The following is a 23,321-nucleotide window of genomic DNA, read 5'->3' as shown; positions in this document are numbered from 1 at the left end:
TACCCCCACCAAATATAAAATCAAAACTACCGCTTATCACTTGTCCCATCCCCCCAAATTAGTTGCCCCTGGTAACGCTGTGATACTGTTTATGTTTTCCTGTTAACTATTGTCCATAGCATGCATTTTTAGTTTTCTCTCTATACTCCTCTACTATTGACTCTTTGTCCAATATCAAACCTTGGAAACAGTTCAGGCAAAAACTTATTTATAATTGTAGATTTAATCAGTGGGATACATGACACTATACATCCCCTTTCAATTATATTCACCTTCAATAGAGCTATGTTACTCATAACCCCACTAATTAATTACCGTCACTTCTATCCATTTCCTTGCATTTAAGTTCAACCTCCTTGAGCAGCTTTCCCTCATCTCTAGCTTTTATATTCCTTTACGTTTGTTATATTCTACAGTGTGACCTCTAAGGCTATCTTTACCAGAGTCCTAATAGCAAAATCATATAGTATCTCTCCTTTTGTGTCTGACTTATTTCACTCAGTATTTTGTCCTCAAGGTTCATTCATTTGAACTTCATTTCATTTTACTGCTGCATAATATTCCATCATATGTGTATACCACATTTTGTTTACCCACTCATCTGTTGATGGGAACTTGGATTGTTTCCATCTTTGGCAACTGTGAATAATGCCACTATGAACATCAGTGTGAAAATGTCTGTTCGTGTCACTGCTTTCAGCTCTTCTGGGTATATCCCAAGTACTGGTATTGCTGGGTCACTGGGCAACTCAATATTTAGCTTTCTGAAGAATCCCCTGTCTTCCACAGTGGCTGCACCATTATACAATCCCACCAACAGTGAACAGGTATTCCAATTTCCCCACATCTTCTCCTCATTGTTTAATAACAGCCATTCTTATAGGTGTGAGGTGATACCTCTTGTCATCTTAATTTGTATTTCCATTATAGCTAATGAAAATGATCATCATTTTAGGCGTTTATATTTGCTCTTCAGAAAAGTGTCTATTATAGCCTCTGCCCATTTTATAATTGGATTTTTTTTGTTCTTTTGTTGTTGAGCTGTATAATTTCTTTATGTACACAGGATATGAAGTCTTTATCCGATATGTGGTTTCCAAATATTTTCTTCCATTGAGTTGGCTGCCTTTGACCAATGGATTTTAATGTAACAGAATATGAAAATGTCATTGATATGCCTTTTCAGATTACATATTGCAATTAGCCTTTAAGAAACTACTGTTTGTTGAATTTTGACCAGGACAAAAGAAGAATAGCCATAATTATTTAAAAGAGCTCTTAAAATACTCTTCCCTGGGTGGGCCACAGTGGCTCAGCAGGTAGAGTTCTGGCCTGCCATGCCGGAGACCCAGGTTGGATTCCTGGTGCCTACCCATGCAAAAGAAAAAAAAAATACTCTTCCCACATAAACAAATATTTTCTTTATTTTAGGAATGTGAAGGGATCTTGAGACCAAAAAGTTTAAGAACTGCTCCTGTAAACTACCTATTCTTAGATTTCTAGGGACAAGGGATATTATAAATGCCTTTGAATAGTAAGAAATCTCTAATTCTATTACTTACTACAGTGCTGATTGGCAAGATTTTACTATTAATACTCTTTTTTACCATCATCATGATCATTTCTATCAAAAGTAACAGCAAACATTATCTAGGCCTTGTTCTGTCCAAACTCTGATAATCCTTACAACCACTGTTTGAAATAAGGTATTATTATTGACTTCTCCACTTCACAATGGGGAAACTGAGGCTTAGAGGAGTTAAGTAATTTGCCCAAGGCCATGCAATCAGCAATCTCAAGCTTCCAGCTAAAGTACTGTCAGTTAAGAAAGTCTCACCAGTGCTATTCCTTGCTTTTAAAGAACATATCCAGAGGTAAGGCAAAAGGCTGGGCCTACATGCTATAGTTGCATTGCCCATTAGGTTAGGTATTAGCCTCATGTGGCTACTGGGCACTTAAAATAAAGCTAGTCCAAATTGAGATGTCCTATATGTGTAAAATATAAACTGGATTTTTAAAAACTCAGAACAATGAAAATTGAATGAAAATATCTCTTTGATATTTTTTATGTTCAGTACATGTTGAAATATTAACATTTTGGATACATTGGGTTAAATAAAGTCTATTATTAAAATTAATCACTTGTTTCTTTTCCCTTTTCTAAGATGTGGTTACATATGTGGCTTGTATTTTATTTCTTTGGGACAGTATTGGTCTACAATATCAACTTAAGTTTTAAACTTGTTTCAGTAGGCTATGTTCATCGCCTCCAAGAAGCCAGTTTCTTTCTTCCTTGAATATTTTAAGGGAGGTTGGGGTGTTTCTCCTTAATTAAAATAAAAATTATTGGCATGTGGTCTACTGTCCTCAAAGGGTCAAAGCAGCTTCCAACAGCATTATCTAAATCAGGGAAGCAGTCATGTTTTTTTCATATGCCCTTTGAAAACTACCCTTGTTCAAGCAAATATGTCTCAGCTAAGTTCCAGATTTACCCTTTTGCGTATATACATACCTGCTTTTAATCTTTTTTTTCCCATTAATATTTTAAAAAGAGAAAAACAAAGTGATGGGGAAGGTGCGGAAGAATCAAAGGAGACTTTTTGCAAGGCAATCAGGAAAGAGAAATGTAGACAAGGCAGAAAATACTGGGGTCCTGAGGCTGCTGCTTCTGCCTTGAAAGAGAAAGGGAAAATGGGGGAAGGGCTGCCAGGGGGACTTAAGAGCTTTCAGCAGCAGCTCAGTTGTAGCAGGAATGGGGTTACTGAAGGCAGAGCCAAACTTACATAATTGCAGGAGTGAAGAAAGCGTTAGCATTTTAGAGCTAAAAATGTTTTTTTTTTAATGTATCCCAAAGTCTCTTCTCTAATAATAGCCAGCATTTAGTAAGCACTTAAGACATGCCAAGCCTTTCACATAAGCAATCCATTCAATCTTCCCAATAATGCCAGATGGAAACTGAGGCATAGAGTTGCCAAGTTATTGGAGTCACACAGTTAGTAGAAGGTAGAGGGGGGATTAGAACCCATTTCCCAGTCAGTGTTCAGGGTTCAGAACCCCCAGCACATACTGCCTCACCCTGCTCTCTCAGCCAAGTTATTCTAATTCTCCTATGCCATAATGAAACCAGGAATCCAGAGCTAACACTTCAATAATCTATAAAGGATAAATTCAGGATGTTGAAAACTAAAACAACCATAGGCAATTTTTTGAAAGATGTTAAAAGTCTACAACACAAGAAATTCATTTTAACAATGATCAAAAAAGAGTGGAGGTCAGTAAAAGGCAGATTTATCTAGATTTTTACCCCTGTGGAATATTACAAAAGAACCAAGAAAATTCCATAAAGAGAATGGTTTTTGCTGTAGGGCATAACTAAAGAGTTGTGTGAAAATTCCATCCCTGACCCCAGTGAGAGTGTACGTCTCCCTACTATGACATCTCATTGCAACCTTTGGTTTCCTTCATACTTAAACTCTCTGTAGGTTGCAGATTCTTTATCTGTAAATTTGGGATAATAAGAGTACCTACCTCATAGAGTATAAAGTTGAAACAGATTATTATACATAAAAATGCTTGGAACAATTCATAACACATAGCAAAACAATAAATGTTAGTAGGTATTTTATTTATAGCACTTATAATAAATTAGTACATATATTTTTGTGATCATTTAATGTTTGACTCTCCAATTAGAATACAATCTAATTAACCACTGATGACAGAAACAATTAACCACTGTGATACACAACACATTTGTTCACTGTTATCCAGTTCTTTCCATCTGGGCACCTGAGAAGATGTGCCTCCTGGCTCCTTTGAAGCTGGACATGGCCTTTGACTTACTTAAGCCAATAAAGCACAAGAAGAAGTGTCGTTACTAAGCGGAAGATTTGGATGCTGCACTTAACTCACCGCCTCTCTCTTCATCTATCTCAGTGAGTGTGGCTGTAGGTTTGAAGTGGAGGTACAACACTGAATTCTGGTAGAGAGGACAATTACTCGGGTGTTTAGCTTGGATCCACAGCAGACTTTGCATGAGTAGGAAATAAACCATTATTGCCTTAAGCCTCTGAGACTTTGGGTGGTTTATAATAGCTGCATAACATAGCCTATCCCAACTATTGTGGCATTATATTGCTCCAGCCTACTGTAAGGTGTGCCACTTAGTAGGTGCTCAAATATTCTTTGACTAAATTAATAAATTAAGTAGTGTTACTCATCAGTTAAAATTAAGTAAAATAAAAGAAATTATTTTCAACTCCATTCTTATACAATGAAAAGACTTGAAAATTTTTACTGGTTAATGTGTGTGTATCACCATCCTTGGGAAATCAAAACATTATCTTAGATATCAAAGTCAGTCATAAATTCTTTGCACTCCAGAGGGACTCCATTAAGTTTTGCTCAGTTTCAATTCAAGAAATTGTTCTGTGAAATGGTTTTTAAAAACCTTTATTAGTGCCTCAGAGTCAGTTACTTAAATGACCCTATCTGAAGGCACCAGTGGCTTACAGAAGTCCCTGCAAAACTCCATCTGTGTGTGGTCCCTGCCTCCATGACAACCACAGCCCAGATGCAGAAAATTCTTCCTAATCACAAAGATTAGACCACAAACCAGAAAGACCTCGAGGTCAAAAAAGCATTCAGAGAACATATTTAACAAATTGAATTTGCTGTTTCTCTAGCCAGGGAGGAGGAAAGGGGGATGGGCACTTAGTTGTAATATCTTTTACTTTTCCTTCTGGTGAGAATCAGTATATTTACTAAAACAAAACAAATTAAAAAAATGTTTGTGAAAGTGTGAGCAAGATCTAAAAATGGAAGTGGTGGAGTCAGGCAGAGTAACCCATTTTGCTACAGGTAAAGTGGTAAGGCCCAAAAGAGTGAGAAAGGGCCCCTATATATTGAAAAGATGTCACAAAAAAGAAAGCTGTTCTCCAGAGTCCCTGGAGAATTTTCTAGGAAGGCTCATTAATTCCTCCAGCTCCCCAACTCTGATGATTCGGGAACCACCAGGTTCATAATAACGTAGTTACTGGGACACAGTCTGGCATTGCTTTGATGCAGGTGTGAGAAATGGACAGGCTTAAGTGAAAATGAATTAATTGAAAAGTCAGCTTTGTTCTGAGTAAAACCCAGAACTCTGGAGGGCTTCAGAGAGGGAGAAGAGTGCAATGGAGAACCAGGGTGCCTAAGCAGGCATTTTTTCCGTACCATTAACCAGTTGTGTGATCCTGGGTAAGCACTTAAACCTCTCTGTACTTGTGGGGATAATAGTGCCAGTCTCATAGGATTGCTGGGGGGACTAATCGCTTGGCTAATAGCTGTATGGCACATAGCCCAGTGCATGGCACAAGGCAATCACTCAGGAAATGTCAGTCACTTTTTTTATTATTGTCTCCCTACACAAACTTTTCAATTTTGGGGTTCAGCCTTTATCAGCTACGTGACCTTGACATTACTTTTCTCTGTGTCTTAATTTTCTCTTCAATAAAATGAATGAATAATTCCTATCTCTTAGGGTAGTTAGAGATAGTCAGAGACAACACCTAGCCCTAGCCTGGCTGGAAGTTCTCACATTCAATGTTAATTGACATTACTACAATTGCTTCTGGTAAGAAGGTGAATAGCACCGCAAACATCCTGTCTCTAGAACTAGGAAATGCAGAGGGACTGAATGTGTGTGAGGGTTTAGTGACAAGCAGAAACGTTTAGAGAAATGAAAGAAATATTCCGTACTTGGAACAAAATGTGTATGCTGTCTTACCATGGTGGAGTCTGGCCCTCCGAAGTAACTCCCGAACTGGCAAATAATCGCCTGTTTAAAGGTTGCATAATCCTGAAATAGCTTCCTGAGGGCAGAGGTCTGCTCCTACCTTAGCCCAGGACAGTGCTAAACGCTCCAAACATTTGCTCAACCTATTCAAAACTCAGGACTCGCGCCCTGACTGTCCAGCAGAGGCCGCCCTGGGCCGAGGCTCCCAGCACCCGAGCTGAGAGAGGGAATGCCAGGGGTGGAAGAGCCAACTCCGCCGGGCCCAGGTGGGAGGGGTTTGGCGGCGGCGGAGGCGGAGGCGGCCCTGGGCTCCGGCTACTGGGAGGGAGCAGAAGCGTGCCGGGCGCTGGAGGTCTCCCGGCTGAGCGAGCCGAGTGGCGTTCGCCTCGCCTCCCTGCCAGCAGCTAGAGCCTCCTGCGTGGAGCGCGCCTCCCTGCTCCCGACGCAGCGCGGCTGGCGGAGGAAGAATCGTTCGCGCCAGTGCGTTCTGTCAGTCCCTGCAGACTCGCCCGCCGCGCGCGCGGGCATCGGCTTCAGGGTACCATGATCTACAAGGTTCTCTTCGCCCTTTGCATCTTCACCGCAGGTATTTGGGGGTCACCATCCTCCCAGAGGGTCCGGGCGCGGTGTGGCCCCGGGGGCCAGCTCTGGGGCTGGGGCTGAAGTGCGGAGAGCAGAGAGCGTGGGGAAGTAATTCCTCGCGCGCGGGTGGCCTGAGTGGCACCTGAATCCGGGGTTGTGCGCAGGTGTGTGCGTGTACTTGGATTTGGAGTCGTGTGCGCCTTGGGGGGATCTTGGGCCATGCCAGAGGAGATGACCGGCTCCTTCAGGACACAGCCCCCGACCGCACAAACTCTGGCTTTGTGGAGCAGGTGGCTGCTAGGCGCGTTTGAACCCCGGGTAGGGGACACCGACTGCGCCTTAAGACTTTTAGTTTCTGGCCAGGTTCTCCGAGCACGCCTAGCTAGAGTCGGGGACCAGTCTTCTTGCTGCGGTTCAGCCCAGGGAGGGATGAAAATCCGGGGGGAAGTGTCGCGTCCGGAAGGTTTCGCCAGTAGCTGCGGGGCGGGTGGAGCTGGATTCCGTTCCCCGCGAACTGGCAGTGTCAGGTCTCCAGCGTCCCTTCCTAAACGCGCTTAGGGGTGATGCGGCACTAATGGTCCCGCCCGCAGCAGTCCCTGCCCGGCTCAAGCTTGCACTCACCGCTTGAAGTTTTCAAGTCTTGCCTTGGCCCAGAGCATTCCCAAAATGAGCCTTGGGGGGGGGGGGGGGAAATACTAAACTGTTCAATTGTCTAGAAATAGCACCACCCCCACCACCACTCACCACCACTGCGCGCGCATGCACACACACACACACACACACACACACACACACGCACACCCCGTGGCGAAGGACCGCTTCCTCCCTCGTCCCTCCCTCGTCCTGGGACCAGGGTTGCCTCAGGAAGGAGGGGACCGGAAGCAGGAGGACTAAGTTAGCCACTGCTGGGGGCCGGGAGAGGGAACATTTTGAGTCTAGAGTTGGGGGACCCACTGGAAAACGCAGTCCCGAAAACGGACGATTAACCATGGACAAATTACCGGCGGCAAAAGTAGCCCAATTGCGTGGCCGGTGGCATATTTAGATGAGAATTATCGAAAAGCATATAAGACAAACCGAAGTGTTTCACGCTTTATAGTACGTGTATTTCTTTCCCCTCTGAGTTCTTGGGGCCTTCTGCAATTATAGACACTAGTTGTTATGATCTCTTGAAAAGAAGCTAGAAGGTTCCTGGTAGTTCAAAAAACAATGCAATTTTAAGTAAAGTTTCCCAACTTGACGCTAAAGCGTGTTATTTTCTCTATGTACTGCGCGTACGGGAAAGCTTCCTTTTCTCTCTGGTGTCTGCACTGTTTGGTGACACGACCGCAGACGGTTCCGAAAGCTCTCGGTCAGCTGAGGGTTGGCTGCGCCGCTTAGGGCTGGGCTGGGAGCGCCTGGATCTCAGCAGGTGAGACAGCCGCTTCCAGGCCCCGGGATTGCAGTGCGGACAGGGACACTTCCGGTAATCCTCGAAGCCCGAAGTGTTTACGAAATGACATGGAAGGTTCCTTTATCTTATTTTAAATAAAAATATGTTGATGTGGTTCAGAAAGCCTTGAGTAAGCCATTAGGTAGGTTTGTTTCCTTTTATTTAATGGCTTGTCATTTCTTTTAAAAAGAACTCTCAGTTGGGAAAACCAGTATTAGCTCTAACAAGCAGCGTATTACTGGGTTTCTTTCTCAGTAGCTTTTTTTTTTCTGCCATCCTTAGAGTTGTAGCTCGGCTAACCTGGGGGAAAGAAATATTGCCCTTGTCCACAGTCAGAGGGAGAAAGCTGGTGAGTCACAGACCAACTGAGCAGCTCCAGCCCCACCCCACTCCCATATACTGGATCAGAGACAAGAGGGTCACTGCCTCCTAGTTAGGCCTTCCGTAACCCCGGCTCTTTCCGTAACCCCGCTTCCGTAACCCCGGCTCTTTCCGTAACCCCGCTTCCGTAACCCCGGCTCTTTCCGTAACCCCGCTTCCGTAACCCCGGCTCTTTCCCCTGCTTATGTTTCTGTGTGCTTGTCGGATACTGAGGGTGATGAAGCTAATGGAAGCTGGGTCCTTCCCTCTGGAGTTTGTGCTACTGAAGGTGGCTTTAGGTATCAGTTGTTAGAGCTACTTGGAATATAATTATCAGAAAAATAATATAAAAATTGGCACAAATACACCATCAGATTATTTGCACTATAAATTAGGATATATTTATTTAGATTAAATATTTATTTAGATATTTAGATTTTCAGAATCTAAAATAGCATTTGTCTAAAAAGAATAGATATATCAGTAAATGAGAAGGGCAAGGGGTCTTAAAATGAAAGTGTCATGCATGTTTCAGCAGGTCCTCTTGGAGTTAGCTTTACCAGGCAGTTCCTTCTTTCCTTCACTTTCCCCACTCTATCTTACCCCTCACCCCCCACCTTCCTATCACCACCGCCACTAGCCAGCTTTAGAGGCTTACAGAAAATTTTTGTAAAATCTTTAAGGAGATATACTTCCTTGAGGCAGAAACAAGATTGGTCATGGAATATGTTTTAGCTTAACAAATCCTCTCAATATATGCATAGCATTTTCTCTAGCCTGTATAATGCAAATATATGTACATTGCCAACAACCTAGCAGGAATAGATCGTTATACTTATTGCCTTGTGTTTAAAAAATGAGGAAAAGAGAAACTTTGAACTGTCTACAGTTCTATCAAAGTTGATTGTGGTATGAAACTAGTACGGCTGTTTTACTAACTATTCCCATACACTCCTATGCCAGTACAGGCATACAAAAGTGCTGCCTCCTAAATAAAATATAAGACAGAATCTCTAAGGTTTTCCACCAAACTGGGAAAGGAAGGAAGATGACAGGCCACTGAATAGCTTCACTCTTTATTCTTCTACTTCTTTCCTCTGACTTCTCTGCCCCCATCGCCAACACCGCTGTTGCTGCATCTGGGGGTCTATGACTAAGTTTACTTAAAAAATACTTCCCTTCGCCGAGAGATCGGAGATATAGAGAAACTTTCAAAGAGCATTTTCCAAATACCCAAGGAGGACAAAAAGTAACAAAAACAGATGGCAGAAGCGCAAACCTCATGATCACACTTCTGTTTCAGATTCTGCCTTGTCTGCCTCGGGTCTGTCCCCGGGGAGAATACTGCATTCCGTCCCATTAACCAGGCACTCCAGTGCAGGCTTGCTGGTCCTCTGTGATCAGATCAGGAGAGCTAGATTCCCAGGCTTCCCTGAAGATAAGGATCCTCTTTGTGTTCTGGATGCCTCTTTTCCAGGTAATTAACATCTAGAATGTTGTTATCCTTGAAAGAAGACCCCATCATTCACATTTAAGGCTCTGTTCCTAGTTCAGGACCTGATATTTATCAGTTCTTGTAGCCTTATCACAAACATATCAAATAAATGAAAAATGCATGCAAGTATACAGGAACAGCGAGGTTGCCTAAGGTTTGACTGAGGTGAGGATAAAGGGTTCTCTTGTATTCTTTTGGTCTAACTTCTGCCACTTGGACTCTGTCCTCACAAAGATGGGAAACCCTCTTTCGAATGAAACCTGATCTGAGAAGGTGGAAGGTCTTTATCATTGTATGATACACTTACAGAGAGAGGCAATGTTGCAAAGAAATAAGGTGTAGACTCTGCAGCTAGATTGCTTGGATACAAATCTAAGCTTTACAACTATTAAGTGTGTCATTTAGAGAGAGAGTCTACAAAATTGGGGGAGTAATAACCTCATAAAGTTTTTGAAAGGGTTAAATGAATGAATATAACGAAAGGCTTAGAACAGGGCCTGGGGCATAGTAAATGCTCAGTAAGTGTTAACAATTGTTGCTATTATTCTTATTAATAAAGTTTACTGTGTTCTGTACTGATTAGGCAATCCTCTCCAAAAGCAGATTTTATATGTTTGCACTTGGACTCTGTAAATCAGAGATCAAAATACTCCTGCACAGTGCCAACTGTTGGCAAACCCTAAGGTGCAAATTAAGAAGATATTCAGCTGAGCCTACTAAATGCCTAATTTGAAAAGGTTAATCATGTGCCAGCTCGGACTTAGCACAGCAGGTCAAAAAGTGCTCAGTAACAAACAGAATTAGTCTCACCAAGGGCTCTGTTTCTACCACAGCCTTCTGCATACTGGTGTGTTTCAAAAGCCCAGCTCAGTTATACCTTAAGATCAGGTCCTCAAAACCACAAGTTTTTGGATAATTCAGATCAAACAGTTTAGGAAAAGACAGGTCATGTTTTCTGTATAATATAGAATGACTCTCTCGAGAACCCAGGGTAATTAATAATTGTCAGATCTCTACTTTAACTTGAGCATTTGGGCCTGATCTAATTGTGCTTGTGTTTTCATGAGGGAAATATTCGCCAAGTGTTTACAGTCTGATTAAGCAGACTTTCTTAAGCATTAATTTTCCTCTGGGGATACACCACCCACTGGAAACAATGGAGAGTGACACTTAAAATGTTTTAAAAGGAAATCAATCTTAACACCCAAATGAAAGGGATCCTTCTACCATAGCAATTACAACGTTTGCTTCCTTTTGGAAGTATCTGCCACTGAAATTGGACAGATTAGCTCAGGAATCAAATATTTGCTTCTCTAATAAGATATCAAATGAGACAGTTCCTTGGAAAAATAAATGTTTCATTTAGAAGAAAGTGGTAATTCTAAAAGGAGGTGGGCAGGTGATGAGTGTCTGCCTTGTCCAGTTATTGCTTTTTTGCTTGGAAATGCAAGGCTATTAGGATATCATTCAGTAATACATAAGCAAGATGACTATAAAATATGACTTATTTGTGTATGTAGCTCACAACATTACTTTTTTTTTTTTTTTTGGTCTTTGATAGGGCTTGATGTAATACTGGATTTTCTGACGTGTGGATCTTCAAATGTTCATCATAACCCTTTGCACCAACATAGCTAATTCCTCTCATCTGTTTAAACATCATTTATAAACCTTAAGACCTTTGCCATTTTACAAAGTAAGAGAAATCATTAAAATGAAATAGATAATTATAGAATTCTTTTCATCTGTGTTTTTCGTTGGTGCAAGGTGTTATAATGTCAATTGGAAATGAGCTGTTTTAATTTTTCTTTCTCTAGAGTTGTCAGATACAGCAAATAAAAATATGATACCCAGTCAAATTTGAATTTCAAATAAACATTTTTTTAGTCTAAATATGACCAATGCAATATTTGGGACATACTTAGACAGAAAAAAAATTCTTCATTTTTCTTAAATTCAAATTTAACTGGAACATCCTGTATTTTATTTGACCACCCTATCTTTGGCCTTTCACATACACTTCATATATGCACCACTGGGTTAGATGCAAGATTAACTTTATTGTGAACCCCGATTCACTGGACATTGTTTGCTCTACAACTATTTCATTAAAAAAAAAGAAAGAAAGTCTGTTTATGGGGAGATACAGAGATTTAAGAGCAGCTCTCTTTCCAGTAGCAACTGCATAGATTAGAATTCAGTGGTAGCACTTGGTCCATTGAAATATTTTGAATTTCACTGCATATCCATTATCTGTGCATTGTTGTGTGTTTCTGAACAATTGGTGGGAATCACTGTACCCACCCTGAGGCTGCATTCACTAACCCCTTTTGGCCCTTCCTTTCTTCAAAAACTGAATGTATTTTAAATGATGGCAATGTTCTTGCACAAGAGTTGGATCTAGAAGCATTCTGGAATCTAGCTGGCAGCTGAATAAAAGAAAAAGTTATAGAATAGCTTTGGATTTCAAAGCTCTCTTTTGTGCCAGGATCTTAAAGCATCTCACAAATATTAATTACCTAAAGTTTACATAATAGAACCAAGAGATAGTTCTATTGGTACTTCTTGAAAGCTGTAGCTATATAAGAGCCTGTAGAAACATATCAGAATATTAAGGCAGATGGGGAAAAAATCCTTTAAGTAATTAGACAGTGGTAGAAATTTGCACCTTTTACCCAAGGCAAAATCTGAATAGATAACTGTAATTAGATAGGAAAAAATGTGTATATATTTAGAAAACATGTCTATTCAAAACAAAATAAGGTGAGGGGTGGAATACAACTTCATTGACAATATTTTTCACTTATATTCCAAATTCTCGCACCTGACTTTCTTTTCCATCAGGGAGGAAATGAGGATATAGGAACTTTTGTGCAGATATTAAACATGAAAGGAATTAGAGAAGTCTGTGTTTTCTTTTTGATTGTGGTTATAAGCTTAAGGTTACTTTTCAGGTTTCCTACAGGTTAAAACATATTTCCTTATACGAGGTTATTAGAATGTATAAGACGTTACCTTTTGAATTATGATATTCTTACCAGCTTGGGGTTTTTAACCCCATGACCGACAGTTCGTTTGCACTCACGACTATGTCCTGTGCTCTCAAACCCTTCTGAAATGTTTTCAGTTTTCTTTGGAAAAAGATAAGAGGGATACCACTCTAACACTTGGATCTTCTATTCAATTGTGAACACTCCGTACCATGTGCTCCTTGCTTTGCACTATAATTTAGATTCCTTAGGAAAACAATGCAATTGTTGTAATGATTTACTTCCTATGTAAGAGATACAAGGCACTGTCTATATGTGTTTGGGAAAATAAGGCTGTAGTCATTCGACTGAGCTAATGCAATGTCATACGATGCTGGTGGGATTTTACGGAATTGCAAGTTGAGGGGTTCTTGTCGACGCTTATTCATCCGAGGATCCTGAAGGAGTCCTGAAGAAATCTGATAGACTGTACATGTCTTTCTTTGTCTGGGAAAAGGGTCAGGTTATTGGTGAATCTCACATTATGCCAGTCAGGGAACCGTAGCACTGGCGGACCCTGCTGTGTTTGAGGCAACAATTAGATGAATACTGCAATCACATTCCAAGCATTGGGTACCCTGGATGTTTTGTCTTAAAAATTACAGTGTAATTGATGGAGCCAGCATTCAAGAGGAGAACCCTAAAATTCTTTCTAGGAAACGGGCCAGATGGGTCTGAGAAAAAGAAAAGATTTTTGAGGGTAATTTTTGAGGGTGAATGATCGTTCATCATTCACATTCTAGGAAATGTTGGTGGGAAAGGAAATGTGACATTAAATTCCATGTGAAAGTAGGTAAAGAAATGGGTAGTAGGATGGAGCACTGCACGAGATACATAGGAGAAGCCAGGGGCACAGTCTGTGACATGAGACAGAAAATATCAGATAGTAGAATGGGGAGCGGAGAGTGATAATAGAAATTATTTGCAGGGCACTTAAGCCCAAACCATCTTTGGAAAATTTGTTTCATTTTTAGGTAGGATAAGGGATTTCCCCTCAAACTTATTGACTATAAAGCATATTGTAGTATGCCTTTTTCATTCTGTGAAAGATTGCAAATTGAGCCTTTCAGATGAAACAGCCCTTATGGTAGGTAATTTAGGTACTCTCATCTTTGTGAAAGGAGGGAAAAGAATGAGAAAAGTCTGGGAGATGTCAAGAATTCAACTACATAATTTGGATTAATTACGCTAGGAATGAGTGGTCTGGATTGCTCACATCCAAGCAGCCTCCCTATAGAGGAATACTTCATTTTATTACACTTCTCAGATTTGCATTTTTTCACAAATTGAAAGTTTTGGGCAACGCTTTGTAGAGCAACTCTGTCAGCAACATTTTTCTGATAGCGTGTGCTCACTTCGTGTCTCTGTGTCACATTTTGTGATTCTTGCAATATTTCGCACTTTATTATTATTATTATTATATCTATCATGGTAATATGTGATCAGTGACCTTTGATATTGCTATTTTAATCATCTTGGGGTACCACAAACAGTGACCCATGTAAGATGGTGAACTTAATAAATGTTGTGTGTGTTCCTGCCATTCCCTGTCTCTCTCCCTTGGCCTCCCTATTCTCTGAGGCACAGCAATATTGGAATTAGACCAATTAATAATCCTACAATGACCTCTGTGTCTTCAAGTGAAGGGAAGAGTCACAAGTCTCGCACTTTAAATCAAATCTAGAAATGATTAAGCTAGGTGAGGAAGGCATGTGTGAAAGCCAAGATAGGCTAAAAATTAGGCCTCTTACACCGAACATTTAGCCAAGTTGTAAATGCAACGGAAAAGTTCTTGAAGGCAATTAAAATTGCTACGCCAGTGAACAAATGAAAGATTAGAAAGTGAAACTTCCTTTTTGCTGATACGGAGAAAATTTTAGTGGTCTAGTTAGAAAATCTGGCCACAACATTCCCTTAAGCCAAAGCCTAATCCAGAGCAAGGCCCTAACTCTCTTCGATTCTGTGAAGGCTGAGAGAAGTGAGGAAGTGAAAGAAGAAATGTTTGAAGGTAACAGAGATTGGTTCATGAGATTTAAGAAATAGGCCACTCCATTATATAAAAGTACCAGGTGAAACAGCAGGTACTGACTGATGTAGAAGCTGGAGCAAGTTATCCGGATGATCTAGCTAAGACAATGAAAGTGGCCATATTAAACTACATTTTCAATGTAGATGAAATAGCTTTCTGTTGCAAGAAGATGCCATCTAGGACTTTCACTACTGGAGAAGAGAAGTCAATGCCTCACTTCAAAGCTTCAAAGTTCAGCCTTATTCTCTTGTTAGGGGCTAATGTAGCTTTAATGACTTTAAGTTGAAGCCTGTGTCATCCACCATTCTGAAGATCTTAGGACTCTTAAAAAGTATGCTAAATTTACTCTTTTTGTACTCTATAAATGGAACAACAAAGCCTGATGACAGCAAATGTGTTTACAACATGGTTTACTCAATATTTGAAGCCAAATGTTGAGATGCAATGTTCAGAAAAAGAGAAATTTCCACAGCCACAGCAACCTTCAGCAACACCACCCTGATCAATTAGCAGCCATCAACATCGAGGCAAGACCCCTCTACCAGCAAAAAGATTATGACTTAATGAAGGTTTAGATGAAGGTTAGCGTCTTTTAGCAATAAAGTATTATTTAAGGTATGTGCATTTTTTAGGCATAATGCTATTGCATACTTAATAAACTACAGTATAGTTGTAATCGTAACTTTTATATTCACTGGGAAACCAAAAAATTCATTAGACTCACTTTATTGCAATATTTGCTTTGTTGCAGTGGTCTGAAACCGAACCCACAAGATCTCTGAGTTATGTCTGTAGTTGCTTTAAAAATAGTCCTTTCCTGAGCATGTTCTCCTTTATCTGTTTATATGCCAAGAAGCACAGCCCCTGATATTTTATTTATAGAGGGAGGATAGGATTTGTGTAATTACATATGAGAAGTAAAATAATGTGGTGGAAAGATCAGGTAATTTGTGGTAGGGCAGGTTTGAGATGAAATACCAGCCCTGAAGCTGGGAAGGCTAGGCTCTTCTATGGGGGGTGGTGGGGGGGTGGTGTCTCAGTCTCCTCCCTTACAAAGTGTTTTAGTTTGTAAGCTGCCAGAATGCAATATGCCAGAAATGGAATGGCATTTAAAAGGACAACTTAAGTTGCAAGTTAGCAGTTCTAAGGCCATTAAAATGTCCAAACTAAGGCATCCAGAGAAATATACCTTGATTCAAGAAAGACAGTGATGTTGTTTGGGATTTCTGTCTGCTGGAATGGCACATGGCATCTTCAGCTAGCTTTCTCTCTTCATTTCGTTAGACTTCCTTGGGTACATTTTCCTTCTGCATCTCCAAAGATCTATGGCTGTGTGTGCTGTGTTGGTTCTGAAACTTTTTCCAAAATGGTTCCTCCTCTTAAAGGGCTCCAGTAAGCAGCCTCACCTTGAATGCGTGGAGACACATCTCCATGGAAACCATCTAATCAAAAGTTACCACCCACAATCATAAAAATTCAGAAATGGATAGCGTAATACTACCTGACTGTAGCACAATAATGTAAGTACACTAAATGAAGGTGAATGTGAGAATGATTGAGGGAGAAGGAATAGGAGAACATATGAAACTAGAAGGAATGATAGATGATAAAAACTGAGGCAGTATAATTTAGGAATGCATAGAGTGGACAATGATGGTGATTAAATGTACAAATTAAATAATGCTTTTGCATGAGGAAGAACAGGGTGTTGAAAATAGATGGTCATTCGTAATTTAAAACTTTAACTTCTGTGTGAGACTGAAGTAAGAAATGCTTACTTGATGCAAAATTTATATTTTGACTAGTCCACTTCCTAATTTAACTTATATGGTCAGTTTATCTGAACACCATAAGTGCATGGAACCTTGAATAGGGCATGAGATTTTGTTGGTTTGTCCAGGTTAGTGTGATGCCCCGATAAATCCCGAAGTTATTTGAACTGCGAATAAAGAAGTATTTGCAAAGTTCCCTTGAGGGAATGGGGATAAAGGGGGAAAAATTCAACTTCCCAATTTGGAGAATTCCTGTTTTTCTTACAACCAAATCAATAGGCCAAGTCCTTGATCTTGAGACTTGCCCCTGTGAAACTTATCTGTGCAAAGGATAGGCTAAGACTACTTAAAATTAGGCGTAAGGGTCACCCCCAGAGAACCTCTTTGGTTGCTCAGATGTGGCCTCTCTCTCTCTCAGCCGACACAGCAAGCAAATTCACTGCCCTCCCCCCTCTATGTGGAAGATGACTCCCAGGGGTGTAAACCTCCCTGGCAATGTGGAACTGAAATTCTGGGATGAGCTGGGACTTGGCATCAAGGGATTGAGAGAACCTACTTGACCAAAAGGAGGAAGAGAGAAATGAGATAAAATAAAGTGTCAATGGCTGAGAGATTTCAGAGTTGAGAGATTATCCTGGAAGTTATTCTTATGCATTTTATATATATATATATATATATATATATATATATATATATATATTCCCTTTTCAGTTTATGGTGTATTAGAGTGGCTAGAAAGAAGTGCCTGAAACTGTAGAGCTGTTTTCCAGTAGCCATCTTTCTTGAAGATGATTGTATAATGATATAGCTTTTGCAATGTGACTGCGTATTTGTGAAAACCTTGTGTCTGATGCTCCTTTTATCTATGGTATGGAAATATGAGTAAAAAATAGAGACAAAAATAAACAAATTTTAACCTTTCTTCCCTCTGTTATTGACTTTCTCCCACTAATACAGTGTCAGCTCTAAGAAATCAGGAATATTAGCTATTTTGTCCGCTGCTGTATCCCCAGCACCAAGAATAGCATGAAACACATAGTGGGTGCTTCATATTTGGTGAATTAATTCACTAATTGAAAATCTATGTTGGCTAAACACTGTCCAAGATTCTAAATTACAGCAATGACAAAACTCTGCTCTCTGTGAATTTATATAATTTGAGAATAGTGATTTTTGACCTGATCAAAAGAAGTCCACTACGTAGCTATCTGATAGTTATCTCAAACTTAATGTATCTAAAATTGAACTCCTGAACTTCCTTTTCCAAAAGGCCCTACCTGAATGAAGTCTTTCTCATCTCAATTAATGCCAACTCCAACTTCCTAGTTGCTTAGGCCAAAAAACTCGAGTCACTCTTGAATCTTCTTTTTATCTCAGCATACTTCATGTAGTCCTTCAGGAAAATCTGCTTTTCCAACCTTTGAAATATATATAAAATTCAACCACTTTTTGCTACCTCCACTGCTCTTGGAGTCGCCATCTTTTTCCTGGAATTCTTCACTGGCCTCCTGTCTAGTCTGCCAACTCTTACCCCTTCCCTCTTAGAGTTTGTTCTCAACATAGTAACAGTTGGTCTGCTAGAAGTGTATCCTATGACATCACTTTCTAGTCAAAGCCCTGCAGTGGCTGCCTGTTAAACTCAGAATAAAAGCCCAAGTCCTTATATAGTGACCGTCAAGACCTGCAGCCCATTCATTCTCAGACATGGTCTTCTACATTATCCTTTGTTCACTCTACCCCAACAGTAGCTAGTTTCTGTCTGGAATATGCTTTCCCCAGAAATCCACACGACTAATTCCCTCACCTCCTTAAAAGATTTTCTTGAATGTCACCTTCTCAATAAGACTTATCTTGACCAACATTTAAAAATTGTAGTCTCTTCCACCTGCTACCACCTCATTCCCAGAGGACCTCCTCTGGTTCTTAGCTCTACCTTTTCTTTAATGTCTATCTTCCCTCTCCCACTTTTCCTATCCCTGATAAAACATAACTTCAAAAGACCAAAGATTTTGTCTCTCTAGTGACAGTATCCCCAGTGTTAGAATAGTATATGACACATAAGGGGATACTCAAAATATACCCATTCAACTGTAAAATTAAATACATTTTTGAGAGCTGGCAAATGGAAGAAAAATCGAGTTTTGCCTTAGATCACACAAAATTCAGACACTAGCAAACTTGTTTATTATCAGATGCCTATGTGTGGGGTTTCCAAATGGCTTTTTAAAAAATGAGCCAGGTTTTTAATCTTCATTGAGGATAATAGAAGCTAAACTTTAAAATTGGCTATTTTTAACTATGTACAATATAAATGTAAAGCACCAAACTCCCCCTTTTTGGCCATGGGTATCACTTTAAAATAAATGAAACTTCCTAAACTCTCTGGCCAATTACAAAAATGTCACCTTTAAGCTCAGCCAGAAAAGATAGAGATACTGCCACTATTTGAGTGTTTTCTGAGACTTTTCTGAATAATGAAAAATAGCTTAATGTTAAAAAATGATTTAAGTTTAAAGGAATCTCTACTGTCAACTACCCAGTAATGTATGAGAAAGTTAGGTAAACTTAGATGCTGAGTGTTGTGGGTGTAAGTTAGACACTAATAAGCTCAAGAAAAGAATGTGAATTTTCTAGGCTCCATGGAATTCCTCCTGAATTCTGCCTTCCTTGGTGATCTGAAATGTGAAGTGTGTTAAAACCCCAGCAATAGATAGAAGTGATGGTAAGTCCTTATACCAAACCTGTGTCCCGTGATGGGAAACCTTATTGTCAACCTGCAGGCCTGATACCCCTGACAACCTGTATCGTCATATCCCCCAGCTTCATAGTACTTTCTGGCTTATTCTAAATAAGGATGTTTAATTATTTAGTAGCTGTCTGTGAGAGTGTGACCTGAAAAATAACAGCATACTCTGTTAGAGCCTTGGGGATAATGGTAAAATTTAAGATTAGATCAACTTGAGGCACAACTTATAAATAAATCAAACAGAAAGAGGACAGTTTTTATTTAAAGTATGTTCCTAGCTTTACATGAGGTCTCCTTGTCCGTTTTTGAGGCAGTCAGGCACTCAGCCATCTTAAAGTACAGCAGCATTGACAGTAAACAGAGAGATGGCAAAGGGTATTGACCCTGACCTTGTAATGGAACCAAAGGGAACTGTGTCTGGTGGTATGCTTGTGACACTGGAGGAGAGGTGGCCATTCCCCCACCTCTCTTCCACGGGAGATACCATGTTCTTGATTATAATGAAATTTGGGACTTAATTTCTCCCTGGAAGGAATAAGAGTACACATCAATAAGAGAAGTTTTGTGAAACCAAAAATCTCAAAGGCAATATGGCTGTTGAAGAAACAGAAATGACTATTTCACTGAGGATAGAGAGTTTCAATTTGGAGGTTTAACAGAAAAGGGGGGAATGTGGTTTTGAGATTTACAGCTAATTTTTGGTAAAGATTTTAAAATATCTCTATGGAGCCTGAATTCTGCCTTCTTTGGTGATCTGAAATGTGAATTGTGTTAAAAGTGGAAGTTGCATCTTGTTTTATGATAATTTTAGAAAGCTGTATTCAAACTCTGACACATTTGGAAATTTATGATGGAAGCTATAAACATACACAGAAATAGAGAATAATGTACTTATCACCCAGATAAGATTCATGGCTATTCATTTTCATTTAAAATCCCAATTCCTCCTAAACCACTCCCCACTGGCTTATTGTGAGGCAAATGCCAGACATCATGCTATTTCATCTGTAAATTTCAATATATTTCTAAAAATTAAAGGATTCATCATCACCCCAAAACACTAATTCCTTAATAAGATTCACTTCTAATTTCTCCAGTTTTCTCATCAGTTTTTAAACAGATGGTTTGTTCAAAGAGAATCCAAATACTGTCTTTTAAGTCTCTTTCAATTTATAATTTTATTTATCTATCTATCTATCTATCTATCTATCTATCTATCTATCTATCTATCTTTGTTAATGTTTTGTTATTTTTTTGCAATCAGGTCATTTGCCTGTAGTTTCCTACCATCTGAATTTTGCTAGTTACAGCCCCATAGTATTATTTAACATGTTCCTTGTAAAATGATATACCTAGAGGTTTGCTCTAATTCAATCTTTTTGCTGTTGTTGTTCTTAAGGTCTCTTTTTAAATAGCAATAAATTGGAAACAAGGTAAATGTCTAGCATTAGACTCTTGGTCAGGTAAATTAACATACATCCACAAAGAACAACTGTGTAAAAGAATGAGATGATTCATTATGTACTGACATGTAAAAATGGTTATAAAATATTTGATGACAAAGCAAGCTGCAGATAAAATGTTCATTGTGATGAAACATTGAAAACATGTGAATGTACCTGTCCAGAAAAGAGTTTGGAAGGATGCAAGTAGATTCTTCTGGCAACAGAGCTTTGGGTCAATTTCACTGCTTGTTCTCTTTCTGCTTTTGTATTGCCTGAATTTTTAAAGTGTCTTGCATTGCCTTTGCAATTAAAGAAACAAAGGTATTATTACTCTATTTTAATTTTTTAAAATAGAGTAATAATTTAAAATAATTTTTAAAATAGAGTAACCTTTATCAACAGTTACTCTAGCTATAGTAACTGCTAGGTAGCAATTTTGATCCTTGAAATCTTGATTCAAAAATTGTTCTGGGGTGAGCCACCATGGCTCAGCAGACACGTTCTCGCCTGCCATGCTGGAGACCCAGGTTCGATTCCCGGTGCCTGCCCATGCAAAAAAAAAAGAATGTTCTGATGGAGCCTGCAAAAATAAGATCTTAGAGAAGTAAATAACCCTCAGAAAGAATTATAGGGCACCACTGACATAATGGGCATGGAAGGTTCTGGAAAGAAATTGATAAATTAATATTACATTTTTTAAAACCAGAGTGCTGCATAAATCATTGATCAGAATGTTACCTCGGGTTGCATTTCAAAGTGCTCTGGGCTAACTGATCAGTACTTAAGGTACTTTGTTAGTTTTTGTTTTGTGTTTTGTTTTGTCACTTGTGGGAACAATTTCTTAAAGTATTATTCTAAGCTTTTCTAAAATGATAGATGTCAATTTAGATATCAAAAAAGAAAAATATTCTTAGAGAAGAATATGTGTTTTTCTTTGTCTTTTGGCAACTTTTAATCTGTTATATCATCCTTTCAATAAAATAATCAATAAAATGTGGTTTAGGCAAAATGCGGGAGGATCCATTACTAACACTCCTTGGAGCTATCCGAGAGCGATGCAGGCATGACTAGGGACAGGGCTTGAGCAGATGGGACTGGAAGAGGCTTTGGTATGATCTAGGTGCAATCGCCCCCACCCCTTACATTATAGATAAAACTGGACAGGTTGGTGAACAAATAGGAAACTCACATTTTTAATTTTTATTCTTACTAAGTATCACTTACTATACTGCGTTCACGTCATCTGCAGCTTCCTCAAATAATTCGGTAAGATAGTCGATATTATTCCCATTTTGCAGTTTAGGTCACTGAGGTTCAGAAGTTAATGAGTTCAAGATCACACAATTGATGAGTGACCCACCTAAGCTTTGAAACCAGGCCTGTAATCTTTTATCCACCTCTGTCCTTGCTATCTTGGACTTCCAAATTGGTTTCTAAATCCTCTTGTGTAAATTTGATCTCTAGAATTTGTCCTGACTCTGATCCTCTTCTCTCTCCCCACAGCTACCACCTTAGTTAAAACCTTATCATGCCTTCTGAAACTATTGCTATAACTCCTAATGGTCACCCTTTGTCCTTCCACAATTTCTTGCCCATCTTTTGAGACCCATCTAGACCAAATTGCCTGGCTTCCCCTCTAAAGGAGAAGAAGTAGACACAAAACCACCTAAGAATCTTCCAGGTGCTCAGATTGTGGTTTCCAAACTCAATTTCTACTAAAAGGAATAAAGCCTCTTTGAAAATGAAGCTAATTACAGGTTTGGGTTAGGAAATGTATATTATGATCCTGGAATATCTTTTTATACCTGATAGTAAAGACACTACTATGCACTACCAGGGTCATATCAAAAGGACTCAGATGAGCAACCCAAGTATCCACCAACAAATGAATAGATAAACAAAATATGATGCAAACATACAATGGAATATTACTTGACTATAAGAAGAATGAAGTTATGAGATGTGCTGCAACAAGGCTGAAACTTGAAAACATTATGCTCAGTGAAATAAGCAAGGTTCATAAAGACAAATATATCTGATATCATTTACAAGAGATGACTAAAAATAGCAAACTCACAGGAATAGAAAATTGACTACAGGTTTCCAGAAGATGGGAGAAAGAGGAGTATATGTTTGCTTTAAAAAAGGGAAATGTTAAAAGGACTTGAAATCAACCATTTAATGAGGCTTCTACTGGCCAAAGATGGGGCAATTTGAACATCAATAAGCTTGATGTTTATAAATAACACCCAATATAAACAATAACGACGATACAGAATTTGACTGGTTTCCACTGGAGAATACTAACCAACAAAAACATTATTTTCAAAAATGATAGATAATTGGAAAGGATCAAGTATTTATCTGCATTTATTTTATGAGTGTACCGTTGAGTAACCAAATATCAGATGATGGGATAATTGTCTTTTTAGAAGTATTCCAGCTAATAAGTGAAGAAAGCATGGTAGAAATAGAATATCACCATTTTGTGTCATCCAATGAATTGATGGATCTTAGAATTAGTGGACTAATGGACCATCAGTGGCTGTCAACATCAGGAAGTGTGGGACAGCCAGATGCTGTATCTCCTTATGGAAGAACACACCATCCCTATGAAACAGCCTTGCCAAAATAAAAGGAACTTAAGTGTGAATA

General features: G+C 39.3%; 1 protein-coding gene across 4 annotated transcripts in view; it reads left to right on the top strand.

Annotated features, from left to right (window-relative positions):
- Nucleotides 1-6,090: 6,090 nt before the first annotated feature.
- Nucleotides 6,091-23,321, top strand: part of PARM1 (prostate androgen-regulated mucin-like protein 1) — a 126,890-nt gene continuing 109,659 nt past the window's right edge. For all 4 annotated transcript variants that reach the window (XM_077143163.1, XM_077143160.1, XM_077143162.1 and 1 more), the window contains exon 1: nucleotides 6,091-6,362. In XM_077143163.1, the coding sequence (XP_076999278.1) occupies nucleotides 6,320-6,362 (43 nt within the window). In that variant the 5' untranslated portion in view covers nucleotides 6,091-6,319. The remainder of the gene's footprint in view (nucleotides 6,363-23,321) is intronic.

The sequence above is a fragment of the Tamandua tetradactyla genome, chromosome 24 (assembly GCF_023851605.1).
Source record: "Tamandua tetradactyla isolate mTamTet1 chromosome 24, mTamTet1.pri, whole genome shotgun sequence".
Taxonomy (NCBI): Eukaryota; Metazoa; Chordata; class Mammalia; order Pilosa; family Myrmecophagidae; genus Tamandua; species Tamandua tetradactyla.
Note: the sequence above shows the minus strand (reverse complement) of the source record. Positions and strands in the feature narration are given on the sequence as shown.